Raw genomic sequence first — 16,652 nt, forward strand, 5'->3', positions numbered from 1 at the left:
TAATAATATTAAAATTGTATGTGTGACATAATGTTTTTTAACCTCAAAACCTTCAGATTTCTATAAAAAAATGTCAGGGTAAAAAAATTCGCTTATTCCGTCTTTTTATGTCTAACGTTCCTGGATTATTATTTCGAGCTTTGTTGATTTAATAATACCCTCTGTAATTTACTGTTTTATTTTACAAAAATTATTATATTTTATTTTGTTATGTTTTGTATAATCTTTTTCAGTACTGTAGCTTATTTATGAATTTGTTGGATACAATGTAAAAGCATTTAGATTGTAACAGAAAACAAATAAAGTCTACATCTTTGGAATGTGACAATGATTTGTCTTTTTTTTTATAGAAACGTTGAATACCTGTAAATAATCAATTTTAATTTTAAGTTAAGCCTAACAATTTTACGAAATATTTGTTTCCTTAATATTTGAACATGGTGTTCTTTTTGCCCTTATCCGTTACTTAACATTATTAAAATTACCACACAAAGCATTTGTAATTTTCAGTCAATAACCATTAGGAGAATTAAAGAACTTCCCACTATTCACTATTCTATTCACTATCTCAAATTAAAAAAGTGGTACAATACGCAATTTATATTAGTAAAATTATTTAGTCTACTGGACATTCATTTTCTTTAATGTTATTGGAAATGTGTTACTAATTTAGATACCGTTAGAAAATAACAATTATTGTTGGTGCTCGCGTTAGAAAACATGTCGGTGAAGAACAGTGACGATTACTGTGTTTTCCCCAAGCGGATAGTTAAACTATCGCAATGTTTTGGCATATTCCCGAAATATGATTTAGAAACAAAGAAATTGAAAGAAAAAAAGACAGTCCGAACGATATTCTTTGTCATTTTCACGATATGGTATACCTACGCGTCAACTTATTCACGTTACCAGGATACACCGCTTCCTCTTTTGATAGGCCTAGATGTATTCGTGGAATCGACGAAATTAATTTCATATTCATTACTTGTTTTGGGAGCATCCATTTCGAAAAGGAAGACATGGCAGGAATTAATCAACCGATTACATGGTATAATCTTTTTAAATAGTTTTAAAGCCGTATCTAGATTACACACCTATCTGAGTTTACCATCTCTCTTCTTCATTATAAAAAATATTTATTTGGTGACTGCCATACTATACGAATCCTACGTCTTTGGCAGTTTGAAAAAGTTCTTCGCAACCAACATACTTTTTTATTACAGCAAGTCACTAACTACGTATTTAATAATTTCTTCTCTGCTTCTAATCAGAAAGAGTTATAGAAACATGAACGAACTGGTTAAAACCATTAAAACGTTTAGCGTGGTCAACAGCGATGCAGAAAATATATTAAAAAAGATTGTAGCGGTTTATACAGAGACGGATAAAGCGGTGGATGCTTTCAATGATATTTTTGGGTGGCCTATGTTGTTTTACTTTGCCGAGTCCATCGTACATCTGGTGTACTGTGTAGCTTTGCTCACTGAACGTAGATTTAAATCTGAAGGAGGCAATGTCATAACGGAAAATATTATTATTATGTCCGTTACAAAAGCAGTTTTGGAAGAGGTAAGTGTACTGGCGGAAAACATAAACACTGAAATTTCTATTAAAAACATGTGTTTTATTGACAAGGAATCTTTATTTGTTTTCTAGTTGGGTGCTATAATACTGATAGCTTGCTGCGATTCCGTTACACAGGAGTCAGACAAATTGCTAAGCCTTTGCTATAAAATAGAAGACGATCTACCACCGTTTTCCATGGAAAGAGAGGAAATACAAAAGCTACGTGAAAGAATAGGAAACAAACGTGTATCTTTCAAAGCTGCTGAATTCTTCGAGATAAGACGGCCTACTATACTTGCACTACTTGCCACAACTACTACTTACACAATCGTTATACTACAGTTTAATTTTATGTAAATGTAGATTTAAGTCAATCCTTTTGCCGGTAGGTAAGTTGCTATTTAGTGCTTACGAGAAGTAACACAAAATTTGAATTAGGTAGTTGATGTAGTAGCTTTCTCTAGGTTCGTCTGTTGAATCTTATCTAGAAGATTATTAGATTATACTGAACTAAATAGGACTAGAACTAATATCAGAATAGTGTGAACAAGCACAATTGTAATAGTCATTGCACAGCTCATCCCGTTTTTCAATCGGTGATCGCACACTCGAGTTTCTTAGGACCCTTTTCACTCCACTATTTAAAAGCTAACAATAAATGTTCACTGAAGGAAAAGCAGAAATCTCTTCGTTCTAAGAGCGCACGAAATGTAAAAATCCACAATGGAATTTTGGCGGATCCGTCAAGAGGTGCGATCGAACGTCAACCCTGCTATGTAGTATGCTTTGAGCAATTCCATATATCATACTGTTTTGTGTATAGTGTACCTCATGTAACCAAACCAATAATATAGAATATTAATTAACAAATAAGCATTTTACATTCAATATAAACGTTGTTATAAATTGTTGCGAGTTCAAGCTCAGGCTTAGAATATACGATAAAGAGATCAGAGCAAAAAGATCTTGCCCAAAGCCTTTTCAGTGCCTTTGACACTTGCTGGAACCGGTAGTCAATTGTGTATTGCTCATCGAATTGTCGGAAAAAAATTAGTTCCTTAATACCTGGTTCCGGCAGGTGTGAAAAGGCCCTCAGTGAAAAATGTCATCGAGAGAGAATCAGGTAAGTTAACAACAAAAGTGAAATGTCTGGTTAAAATTTTGGCACTTATTCCTCGGACACCCTGTACATAAACCAGCAATTCCAGTCTATTATCGGCAATTTGAGGTGGCTTCTACAATAAGGTATTTATAGTATATAAATCAAATAGAAAAAAATTATTGCGATAAACATAATTAAAGAGAGCAATGTTGTTAGTTTTTAGGAATTAATTATAGATTTTTGAATTATATATTTTTTTAACGGTAGATTTTGTACTTTTAACTTAAAAGATACTGAGCTAATTCATATTAGGTCTAAAATTCTCATCAGATGAAGCCATACAAATTGTTTGATGTCAATATAAATGTTTGCTATGTTTCATAGATAGGTTAACAATAATTAATTAATTAATTACAAACAAAATTAAAAATAATTTATTCAAATTTATCGTATATGAAAAAAACATACTTGGCTTGCTGAAATCTATTCCCAGACCAGCGGTTCGACGTATGGTGGGTAGCAAAAATTGAAAATTTTGAGAAAATTATTTTTAAATGGGTTTACGAAAAAAATTATTAGACAAATGTTATTGCTTCTAACGAGTTAAATGCGTGATATGTAAAAGATGGTGAAACAAAGATAAAGTACTTTAGATTGACAATTTAAAATCAATCATTATTGGCGTTAATTTATTTTCTACGTGTATATACTTGCCACTAAAAGCTTTTTATTCTATATGGCTAATAGGAAATTTTCATTTATTTGCCATTAGCATTGCTGACACTTAAAACATATAAAAGAGAATACAAGTAATAGCGTATTCTGGCAATATATAATTTAATTCAATTTCATTAAGAGAAAAATTGTCTTTAAGGGGAATTATTATTAATTGAACTTTCGGTGATGATAATAAGAAGCATTGCCAATTATCTACTAGAGAAATGCTGTTCAAAAATCAAACGATACGTATTCTAGGATTATAACATCAATTACTAAACCTAGGGAATATTTTTGTACTATAACTATGATTACAACTTACAAAAAATTACCAATCAAATGATGTTCAAATTGATTAGCCTATTTCTGATGGGAATGTTGACAGTGGGATCAGTAGTTGACGTTGTATCCCATTATACTTTAGTCTTAGTTCTATTTATGTCAACATTTTTTTTATACTGCCATTTAATTTATAAAGGAATTGATTCCAGTTTTTAATCCGCGTTGTATTATTTAAAGCATTCTTAATAAATACTATTATATATTTTCAAAATTCTGCATAAGCGATGTAGGGGAAGATGGGTAAAATATTACACAGTAAAATATTAAACTTCTTAAAATATATTTTAAATACAATTTAAAAATCCTAAAGTGATAATCTGAGATGCTAGGAATCTTCTATTGTATGTATCCGTATATCGTAGCTCTGCTGGGAACCTGTTGTGTTGCAAGGTTTGGTTTTGGGTGCACTGACATTTAATAATTTTTTCTTATTTTTTGCATTTTTTTATAACAACAAAATACACAGATTTTGTCCGAAACTTTAAATTAAAATTATATTTTCTTTCATAGTCGCATAGCATAGGATAATTCAATTTTTAAAAAATTTTAAAGTGAGTTCAGCAAGGAAAACGACAAAAGAAACCGATTGCCCACTATGAAAAAGTAAAAAATGGGTTGCAAGTTCTTGTACCGAATCTTAGCATTGTTAGAGTTAACAAACGTGACTGTAGGTTCCATGATACTGTTTGACCATTTCGACAAGAACCCCGCCTCAAAAGTAAGGTCTATAATGCTGTTAAAGTGTTCATAGAAAGGAACACCTTTCCTCATTATAATGGAATAGTAAGAACCCATAGAAGTAAGCTTGAGACAGTTTAAAGAATAACCTTTTGTAGCCACCACGTAATCCGTAAGCAAGTTGTCTATGTAGAATGCGCGCTGTTTTTACCAATAGCAACTCTCTCGTAACACCAAGTTGAATTTGTACAATGTCTCTCTAATTACACTAACAGGAACACCTTCCATTGCAGTCATATCACCCAAAACCCATGACTCGGAATCGGGCATGATATACTTGGCCAGATCCTGGTGAGGTAACCGGTATACAACTGTGTGACCTTAAATCCAAATATCATAAACAGTGCCATAAAGTATCGGGAGAATGTATTTCTAGACAAGTTTATTGAAATTCCCAATAATACCGCTAGGTCTTTTAGTAAAGTGCTCCCAATTGTGCTGTATCCATAGAATTTACCCCTGCTTGAAAAATAAATGCAAATGCAAAAAATTCAGCCTTTAATGGCGACTAAAAGCTGAACGCTTACAAAAAAAATCACTTTTTTATTGATTAAATAATATCTTAGTTGAACTGTTATATCGTGTTTTTAATGTGTTTGCTCCATAATTAGCATTTTGTAAAGGTTGCAATAAAATCAGAGCAGGAGTACCGAGAGTTTCCAAACTATAACTGTTATCGATTATTATTTCTTTCCCAGTGGTGACTTTTATTCCAGGAAAATCGGAAAAATTGAGATACAAGGTAAGTAAAAAAAAATCAAATATAATTGGGTAATTTTATTTTAAGTACTATTAAAGTATGGGGAAAATGTACACAATAATATTTTTTATAGTGAAGTTTCATTCTTCTGCTTTTGACCGAAATAAACTTTTCAATTACTTAAATATTACTTTCATTAAAGTTTGGTATTTCCCGTACCACTGATTTTTGCAAGTGCTACAATCACTTTAAACTTCTATAATTTTTTAAAAAACACACCAGGAAAAATATGCAAGTAACAAATTACATTTATTAAGAAAAAAGAGACTTGGTTACGGTCGGACTAAACAGAGCTCAAATTGCAGAATACTTGGTAATTATAGTCAACAGTGCCACAGTTGTGCAAGATTTCAATATAACTGTAGATACAGACCGACACGAATAAGTTTGTGTTTCTGACAAAGGCAGAGCTAGGCTAGATCGAGAAAAAACGTCCAGTGTACATTCGTGGACGGAGCGGTCTCAGACGTAAACTTATTTGTGGCGGGGGAGTGTAATTTCAAAGACGGAAAACCAACAAATATTGCGTGAGACGTTCTAACACGTGTATCAATATAATTTATGGTTTGTATCATAGCAAGTGGATAAATCTATAAATAATTAAACTGCAATATGACGATCATATAGGTTGTCGTGGTGGCAATAATAGAGAGTAAGGTCGAACGTTTTATTTCAAAAAAGTTAGCCGCTGTGAATTTAGGACCGTTATTGTGGATCAAGTTAGTTAACCTGTCCAGTTCCTCTTTTTCTCTGGCTAACAGCGGCAGATGCACCTGCATGTTGTAGCACATCTTCAGCAGCTTGTTGGCTTCACGAACCACCGAATCGCAAGCGAAGGTTATCAATATAGGTCCAAACTAAAAATAAGAGGCAATCATTAATTCCCAAGCAAACTGTGGTCATGTGTTCAAGAAAATTAATCAAGAATTATTAGACCGATCGAAATAACTCATTTAGAGGGAAAAAAGAAGAAAATTGTTATCTGAACTTTTATAAGTGGAAATGGTAAAGGGGCTTATAATGAACGAAAAAAAAATAAATCCGTGAGCGGGGTTGGTGGAGGGTTGGCAAAAATCTACAACTTTTGTAGAGGTTTTAACATAACCTCAAAATTTCCGAGAAAAATGCGAAAACAGGTTTTTTTCTGATTTTTCGTTTTTTATTTCTCATTTCCGCAAAAGTAATTTAATTTTGACGAAACTTGGTAAAAGTATACCTTTCTGTGTCTTAAATAGCCGCAATTTATTTTAGATAAAAAAATTAAGAAGATTCCGTTTTATTTTTTTCGGTCTGAAACACTTTTTCTTCAAAGAAAAATTCTACATCGTTCAGAGTTCTGCCAGTGATAATTTTTTCGTTTTGTCATATAATTTTTGGTGAAATAAAAAAATCTGTAATCACAGTTCAAAACATGCTCAAAAAATGCAATAAATAAAAAATGACTTGCAACAATGAATTTTTCAGTAATTGTTGATAATTTGTTTAATTTTTAAAAAAATTAAAACTGATTACACCATTCAATTGTATGGAAAAATTAAAAAAAAAACTATCTGATTGTTTGAGCCAAAACTTTATTTTTGGACAGTATTGTACATAAGTCGAATAGTGAAAAATTTTAAATGATGGCTAAAAACCTTTTTAGGTGATTACAATAGTAATATCATCTAATTCAGAATTAAAAATGACTAGATTTTGTCATAAAAATAGCAAACATATTTAAAAAAAAATGAATCTAATGATGGCCCCTCGAAGACGAAACGTCGGATTGTAAAAATGTTGACGCCATTGGATAGAGCGAAAAAAGTGGCAATGTAAATATGCAATTTATTTAAAATTCGTTTTCAAATAAAGCCAGAAAAAAATAAAACGATTTTGCAAAATTTCGGGTTTTCGGATTTCGCGTTAACAGTAGATTTTGCAGTTAATACTTTGTATTGTTGAAATCTCAAATCATCCAGAGATAATTTATCATTTGTACATTTGTAATTCGACTTAGATGTTTATAGCAATACCTACTGTACAAAAATAATGTTTTGGGTCAAACAATGAGACAGTTATTTTTTAATTTTTTTCCGTAGAATTGAATGGTGTAATCAGTTTTTGAATGTTTTTTAGTTTAAACAAGTTATCAACAATAACTGAAAAATTCACTGTTGCATTTAATTTTTTATTTTTTTTTGCATTTTTGAGCATGTTTTTGAACTGTGACTACAGATTTTTTTAATTCACCAAAAAGTATATATCAAAACGAAAATAATAATTACGGCAGAACTCTGTACGTTGATTTTTCTAAGTAGAATTTTTCTTTGAAAAAAAGTGTTTCAGGCCGAAAAAAATGAATATCAGAAACTTTTTGATTTTTATTATCTAAAAAAATTTGTGGTTATTTGAGACACAGGAAGGTATACTTTCACCAAGTTTCGTTACAATTAAATTTTTCGCATTTTTCTCGGAAATATTGAGGTTATGTTAAAAAATGACCTCTACAAAAGTTGTATCGGATAATACTTTTTCGTTTGACGTCAACTTTTGCCAGAAATTCCAATGATACAATTTTTCATAACTTTTCAACCCCCCAAATCAACCCTCCACCAACCCCACTCACGCATTTATTTTTTTTAGGTTTATTATAAGCCCTTTTACCATTTCCACTTATAAATGTCCAGGTAACAATTTTTTTTTCTCCAAGTGTAATTTGGTTGGACTATATTACTCGAACCTTAGGCCGAGTCTGCATCGTCCCACTTAATCAACCGATTAGCTGTTTACAATGCAGTAAGTCAAGTTTGTCAATAAAATTTCCGTTTGTGTAACAATTTTATTTCTTTAAGACGTTATTTTTTACTCCTTCATTTAAAAATTAAAACTAGTTCTTACCATTGCCATCAATGTATAGAACGCAACCAACTTCGTCACATTTGTATCAATCACAACTGTGTCTAGAGAAATATTTTGACCATTATCTGTTAGCAAGGCCAAAAGAAATAATAGAGAAGTCACGGATTGGGCCATGAGTAGCAGTAAAGACCCACCAAAAACTGTGTTGAAGGTGTCCACAAACATGACAGCTTCTACATAGATCTTTCTAATTTGTTGCAGATCTCTAAACGTACTATTTCTAATAACCGTGCAAGATTTAACGCTGATAAGAGTATCGTTAATAGCATTATATTTATTTCGTAGTAAATAAATGAGATTGTACATCAAACTTATGATCAGCTGTTTAGAAGTTAGAAGCATTAAACTGTATCCAGCTACAATGAATCCTGTAGTAGTATAAGTATGGACAAACAAAATGATTCCAGGGAGAATTAATAAAATATGTGTAAAAAAGGGGAATCCCAAAAAACGTTGTCTGATACATTTGACATGGATTTCTGGTTTAGACAACAAATTAAACAACTGCTCCCATGATTTCATGTTCCAAAATGAAGATCCCAAGATAGTGACCAATAATAAAAGCAAAAATATTACTGTCTGCAAATATTGCAAACTCATCCTAAGTGAAAATCCCGAAATTATCTCTTCATTGAAATGATAAAAACATGCAAGGGTTGCCGTCGTCAGCAGAACTGATAAAAATAATGCGTACATCTTGAACTGATTTGTAAAGGACAACCTTTGTTGGTTGAAGTCATAATAGGGAGCTAAACCAAAAATAGTTGCTAGTTTAAATATTGGGTCTTTGAGTTCTAGAGACATGGTGTTAGTTGGTATAACATAAACTAGCAAACTAATCCAATAAATAGGTCATGATGGTATACGAATGGAAGGTGGTAGTTTTCCCATATGGCTAATATTGTTGTTCACTGTAATTATATATCTAAGTGAACACTTTTAGTTTCCATTAGTTTACTTTTAAATTAAACCAAGCTGACGTGGCTTTCTCTTAAGCTTTTAAAATAATAACGGACTAAATTATTATTCTTTATAATGTGGTTAATATATCTACCATGTTATAAATAAATTTGGTGGTGCTTCTTGGTTTGAACTGAAACAGAGGTTTCTAAGATCTTATTTAATTAACTAGCGATTTTTTGGAATGCAACTTCTCTGCGAACTAGTGCCCCGATCAGCATTGAATTATACCCACAACATCTCGTAAATGGATAAGATCATTCGTCAATAGATATTGAGTAGCAATGACATATAAGCTATGATATATACTTTGTAGGTATAAAAACATATCCTTGATATTGTAAAATTAACAAAGATCAATACGTAAAGATAACCACTATACAGAGTGTCCCACCAGAAATCTCCACTATCGATATCTCCGAAAGTACTGATCCGATAAATCAGAAAATTTGGCAAGCTGGCAAAGGCAATAGGGCCAACAGCTAAAATGTTTAGAATTATGATACTTCTGGTTATACCGGAAGCCGACATTAATTTTCTTATTTTAAATGGAACACCCTATATATTATTGCATTTTCGGATTCTACGTACTAATTTTTAAAGAAAAAAATTGACAGCTGCAAGGATCTGCGGAGATGCTAGTAACTCTTTCCAGGATTGTGATATTAAGTGGATTTTTGGTACCTGTAAAGGGCATAGGTAACGCTAAATCATGGTATAACAACAAATTAAAACATTTAATACTAGGTGTTTCATTTTTGCTATTACATTTTGATATACCCAAACGGCTATAACTTTGATAACTTCAATGGAACACCCTGATAATTGATATTAAAGTACGTTTGTCAGTAGCAAAAGATGTTTGCTTCTTTTTCACTAGTTCATAATCTTACCCTTCGGTCTTCATTATTGTATAAACTAAAATTAGTACTTACCAGTGTTATAACCGTGTAGACCACTATCATAGAGGCAACCAAATCTAAGAAATCAGCATCTGTAGAAAGTTTTAGGTCTCTATCTGTAAAGAATCCCAAAAAATATACTAGAATAACCACAGAGTGGCACAGGAGTAGTAGTAAAGGCCAACCAAAGACTTCGTTGAAAGTATCCACAAGTTTGTCAGCTTCTACGTACATCTTTCCAACCTCTTGGAGTTTTCTAATTGTAATACTCTTGATAACAACGCAAACTTTAATTTCAATGAGTGTCTTATTGAGAGCAATATACTTATTCCGGAGTATACGAAGGATGTCACATATTATACTTATCATCACTTGTTTAGAAGTTTGAAAAATTATAATGTGCCCAGCGAAAGATAATCCTGTATCATTATAACGAACGCTAAAAAAAATCAATCCTGGTAATATTCCTAAAATAAGTATCATAAAGGAGAATTTCATAAATAGGTTTCTGTTACATTCACCACGGCATCTTGAGTCAGACAACAAATTAAACAAGCGTTCCCAAGACTTCATATTCCAAAATGAGAATCCCAAAACAGTGGACAAAAACAAAACCGAAGATATTGATACCATAAAATATTGCAGAGCGTTCATAATGGAGGATAAGGACACTACTACTTCATCAATACGATAAAAGTGAAGTAATACTAACGTCGTCTGCAAAACTGATAAAAGTAATCCGTATAACTTGAATCCAAACACGTGTGTCAATTTTTGTTGGTTAAAGTCGTAATAAGGAGTTAAACCAATAATATTTGCTAGTTTAAATAATGGATCTGTGGAAATACATTTTCCTCCGCAAGACATGGTACGTAGACAGAGATTACTCAATTAATTTATACAACAGCTAATATCTTTGACTACATAAACCACGAATCAGCAATGGTGGTTAGATCATCTCACTGATGTTCACTGCAATTCTATATGTGTATTTCTATTACGTTCCATTAGCTAATTTATAGAGGTACAAGTTCATTCTATTTAAGCTTTTAAGTTAATAAGATACTGAATTATCCTTTATAAATTGTTTAACATTCGTTATCTTGCATCACTTAAATTGCTGATGCGTCTTTATTTATATAAAAATCGATGTAAAGGTTACGTATTGACACAATTCCAGAATTATTAAATAACTAATAGTTATTAATTAATTAATTTATAAGTACAATTGCAAGTGCACTTGCTGTATGACGTGTACAATATTTTTTTTCTACAATTGAGTACTTTGCGCTTCCAAAAGAAAGCACAAAGTTACACTTTTCCGAGTCGCGAGCGCTTTTTTTTACTTACAATTAGATAATGGAAAGTTTTGAAACGTATAATTTATGTGATACCTACTTGTAAAGAATTGTGTCATGTTCCAATACGCCATTTCAATTTAATATACTTAACTGCCCTCATCGAAAACTGCTACCAAGACATGTCAACGAATGGTTTGTTTAAGAAGGTTCAAAGAGTCTACTAGAAATGTCCACCAAATCTAATTATTTTCCCAGAAGAAGACTGAATTAAAACGTTTCAAAGTATTACATATATGTCATCAAACACAGACATTTAATACTGTTTATTTCTTCGCCTTGCTTATCACCACTAAAGATGGAGGAAGTGTTAGAAGAATTTTATATTTTGTTACACATAGAAGTAAGATAGAGATAAGATAGTATCTAAATAAATAATTAATACGTACTAAAGAAATTTCATTATTTTTATTTTGCAGTAACCATTTTAACAAAAACACATGTAGAAAAAATCCTATGGGTAATTCGAGCGCGAAGTAGCCAAGCTTCTCGCTCAAACCGCTCTTAATACACAAACAGCTATTCTGCTGCCCCCAAAAATTTGATGATAAGAGAACTACAACGTAACATTTATTAGTCATAAACTTATATAAAAAATATCTTGATGTCCTAGTAAATTTAGAAATAATAAGATTTGTGTTGTCAATAATATTACGTTTGTTTCTGAAAGTATAGCTGTTTCTAGCAAGGTAATCATGATTCGAGGATTATGTTAAAGACTTATTTACTTATCGTCTACTAAAAACTCTAGACTTCTTTGCATTATATCCCACAGATTTTTTCTTTAGAAAATATTGAGATGAAATAAAAGTATTGATAGAAGTGAATAATATATTTTGTTTAGTGTGGTGTATTGTTTGGGTTTCTATAAAGTTTAACCTCACTAGATCTCACTACTGGGAAGAGTCTAAAGCTAGCCAGGGTAGAATTGACAATAATTAAACCAAAGCATACCAACACAGCAGCATACACATATACACAGCAAGATCATAGTATATTAATTATTATAAACAACCCACACAAGCATACTAATCATAACAATATATTATTATTTCGGAAATTTGCTAATCTCAATGTTCTTCTTGGATATTAACATTGTTTTGAATACAGACTGCATATGAACTTCATTCTTTTAGCTAAGTAAACTAAGAGAGCATTTTCATTTACTACTATTACCTTTTTATATACTTTTCGTACCTTTTCCTGGATCTCACTGGCCAAAATCCATCCGCTTCTTTATAGAACTGAATACTTCGTCACTTTTATTGTTATTCATCTTTAAAAGGCTTATAGACATGGAAAAATATAAGCGTCAAAACGTCAAGAACTTCTGCTGACTGTAACATCTCGGTAAAGTTACTATACTGAGCACTTATGTCATTTACCGAGTTCTCCTCTTCTTGATGAGATTTCAGACGCTTGTTCTTTTGTTCTTGAATCAATGTTTGCTGACACTTCTAACGGATGTTGTTTTTTGACATTTTAATAATCATTTTTGTTCTGGTTTGAGTTTTTAGTTGGTATTAGGTATCTAAATGTAAGCTGTTGGGCTCTATTTAAGCAAAGGCAAAGACCAAGTGTTAAATTGGAAGAGAATATTCCACATTCCTAAACCCAACAATGATTCTGTAATAATAAATTGTATGTGCGTGTAGATATTTGATTTAAAAAGAAAACTAATGTGACTAGTTTTCGAATTAAAATATTTTTTCTTCAAATAATCCTGTACTGAGACAAGCTGGTGTCTATACGAGCAAATAGGACATAGATTTACAAAAAGTTAAATTGTAGCACCACGATCATATAAGTTGTGGTGGTGTTAATGAGAGAAAGTAAAGTAGATCGTTTTATTTCGAAAAAGTTGGCTGCTGTGAACGTGGGTGTCTTTCGCAGCAAGCTCTGTAACCTTTGTAGTTCTTCTTTTTCTCTAGCTAGGAGTGGTAAGTTGTCGTATAGCACGTAGCATTTTTTTAATAACTTTTTTGCGTCTTGGACCGCTCCGTCACAGGAAAAAGCAATCACCGTGGGGCCGGTCTGTAAAGTAAAAGGACAAGATTATAATAAATCACATTTAAATACTTCCGTTTACAGTATAGTAGGAGCTTTAAAAAAGACAGCGTAGCAAACCAATTTTTGTTGGATTTGAACTTCTCTGTCATTTTTTAAACATTCTGGGTAATATAAAGTAGTTTTTCGTAAAATATTATTAGTTCAGCAGCATTTAGTTTGTAATAATTACAAAAATATAAGTAATTTCAATACATGGAAGAAGCGAGTACCTAAATACTCTTCATTAATGAACTGTTGTGATCAATGAATTGTTGGGCATTAAATTACTTACCACTGTCATAAACGCGAACAGTATGTTCAAAATAAACAGCTCTTTGGACGTAAACCTTCCCGCATGAAGCTTTATACCTCGTTCAATTAATATAGACAGGCAAAATAACACACTGCATATATTCAGAAAGAAAAAGTAAAATGGGCCTATCAAAACTACGCCAAAAATGCCCACAATCTTATTCGTTTCTATATAGATTCGTTCAACTTCTCGTAATAGTGCTAACCCTACCTATCGTTATGTGCCTGGTAAAGCTGAATATAGACATGTGCAAACTAGTAATTCCTCCCATAAAGTAAAACGTAATTGTGAAAAAAAATAATCCAGGAAACTTCCAATAAACAGCGAAAACGAACGTGCAAAATATATCTTCGGATATATCCAATATATTATTCGAAATACAAGTATGGAAAGAGTCGCGAATATGCCCCATTTATAAAAAAGGTACTAAGAACAACATAACTATTATAAGTAACTACTCAAAAATCCTAGAAATAATTTTACACAATCGACTGTATTTTCATATTGAAAAAACAATATCTCCGTACCGACATGGATTTATGAGTGGTCGTTCAACTACCTCAAATCTAGTTGAGAAAATCCAATTTATTGCTGAAGCTTTGGATGCAGGAAGTCAGGTTGATGTTGTGTATACCGATTTTTCCAAAGCTTTCGATCGGTTTGATCATAATTTATTAACATTGAAATTGGAGTCATATGGTATATCCCCTGCTCTAGTAAAAGGTACCAATTTGTGCAGTATCGAGGCTTTCAATCAAGTAAATTCCATTAATCTTCAGGAGTTCCGCAAGGGTCAGTCCTGGGACTACTGTTATTTATTATTTTTATTAATGCTATGCGAACTACCTGAAGTTGTTCTTGGAAGTTAAATCCTCTACTTTGTACTGTATTATAAGATGATATTGACAGATTACACAATTGGTGTTCATGTAATAATAATCAACCTCTGAATCTAAAATGGGTGAAACTTTTTAAAATACAGTTACGCCATTTACTGACCTTGGTGTTACATTCGATACTAGATTATCGTTTGGCGAGCACATTAGTTTAGTAACCAAATCTGCTTAAAAGAATTTAGGCTTTATTTTGCGTAATTCTAAGGACTTTCAGAACTTAAAGGTTCTAAATACATTGTATGCAGCATTTGTGCGTTGCAAACTTGAATATGCATCGGTAGTTTGCAGTCCCATTTATAATATTTATAATATTCAATAAGAGAAAGTATAACGGAGATTTTTAAAGCCTATTCATTTTATTAGTTATGGACAGCTCAAGATTTATTGCTTTCTTGTTTTAATTTAAATAGTCTCTGTCGTAGGCGAATTATGTTTTCAATTATATTCCTTTTTAAAATAATAAATAAGACTTTCAATGCAGACTCGTTAGTCTGAAGGATTTTATATCATGTTCCTAGACTTAATTCTAGATTTCACTCTGTTTTACAATTATCCACACCTCGTACTACTACTAATAGCATCTCTCTATATCAAATGATTTCTAATTACAAGATGTACGAAGACAGATTTGATATATTTTTTCATTCTATGTATGAATGACATAATAAAATCGTTTGTCTAGCAATTGTAATCATTATCTTGTATATGTTAGTTAGCTTATTTGTTTTATTTGTCTGTTATTGTTTATACTTAAGTTCTTTGTCTGGATTTTATATTTATATTTTGATTGCTGTATTTTATGTAGTATTTATATTTTTATATTTAATGTTAATTTGTCTTTTTCTTTTAAAATTTAGTTAAGGTGTTCTGTTTTAAATAAATAAATAAATAAATAAATAAATAAATAAAAGGTTAAGAATTCTTTCCCACGACCTATTGTTCCAAAATGAATCCCAAGATTATCGCCAGAATATGAAGCACATCAATTACCGTTACGACAAATTGCAACACTTCTAAATGTGGTGTCATAACAGTATTTTCTTGGCGTAGGAAGAAAAAGGACAATATTGTTGCTATCAGCATCTAAACAGCTAATAACAATCCATGTAGCTTGAACAGACTTTCATTAGTTAATTTTCGTTTGTTAAAATTATAGTATGGAGTTACACCAAAAACTTTTGCTAGTTTGATTATACGATCCATGAAACTGTAACTACTTTCAACGAGCCTCAGAGACATTTCAATTGTTTACACTGACGTGTCCACTGTTGTAATACGATTAAAATTATCGCTAGAAGTGGGTCCATATGTGAAATTAGTTTACGTTTATGTTGGTTGTGGAAGAGTATGGAGAAATGCTGTCAACATATTAGTAAAACATTATCTTTCTTTCGTTTTTAGATAGAAAATAAAGTAATATTAGGTTTCTCAATAGGTTCATAAAGGAAGCAGCACAGCAAAAATCTTTGCACACAATTACTAGAAACATTAGAGAAATGATATTATAAAAACACAACTAACTGAAGAAATAAACTTACTTTTTTAATCAAACAATTCGCAAAATGAACGTCTTTAGTGGCAATGCAGTATAAGCAAAGCTCATCGATACCGATTGGTAAGATCTTATTCTTCGATGAATTATTGATAAATTACTTACCATTATCGTTAACATAAACAGTATGCTCAAAATAAACACTTTATTCGATAAAACCATTTCCGCAGGAAGTTTCAAACCATGTTCAGTAAGGAATGCCAGAGGAAGTAATATATTTTGCATAGATTCCGCAAGAAGTAGCAATAAAGGCCAACCAAAGACCTTATTAAACATTTCTACAATCTTATCGGTCTCCAGATACATTCTTTGGCACTTTTGCAACTTTGTAATGGTACTAGTTTTGATTACGGTGCAACGGCTTATATCAATAAGGGTATTATTGATGGTTTTATATCGATTCCTGACCAAAGTAACAATATTGTATATTAAGCACATCCATATGTTTCTGGCTATGTAATATACCGTTATTGGTAATCCAGCTTTGCCCCTCATACAA

At 31.7% G+C, this 16,652-nt stretch overlaps 2 protein-coding genes across 2 annotated transcripts; one reads left to right on the plus strand and one right to left on the minus strand.

Annotated features, from left to right (window-relative positions):
• Window positions 1–1,287: 1,287 nt before the first annotated feature.
• LOC108907400 lies at window positions 1,288–1,923 on the plus strand. Its single transcript, XM_018711457.1, has 2 exons — window positions 1,288–1,569; window positions 1,657–1,923. The coding sequence occupies exons 1-2, from the start codon at window positions 1,288–1,290 to the stop codon at window positions 1,921–1,923; spliced, it is 549 nt and encodes a 182-aa protein (XP_018566973.1).
• Window positions 1,924–5,815: 3,892 nt separating this feature from the next.
• On the minus strand, window positions 5,816–10,219 carry LOC108908248. Its single transcript, XM_018712596.1, has 2 exons — window positions 10,019–10,219; window positions 5,816–6,082 (listed from the first exon to the last, which is right to left on the minus strand). The coding sequence occupies exons 1-2, from the start codon at window positions 10,217–10,219 to the stop codon at window positions 5,816–5,818; spliced, it is 468 nt and encodes a 155-aa protein (XP_018568112.1).
• Between the last annotated feature and the right edge of the window lie 6,433 nt (window positions 10,220–16,652).

Source organism: Anoplophora glabripennis, unplaced genomic scaffold, assembly GCF_000390285.2.
Source record: "Anoplophora glabripennis isolate ALB-LARVAE unplaced genomic scaffold, Agla_2.0 scaffold1, whole genome shotgun sequence".
Taxonomy (NCBI): Eukaryota; Metazoa; Arthropoda; class Insecta; order Coleoptera; family Cerambycidae; genus Anoplophora; species Anoplophora glabripennis.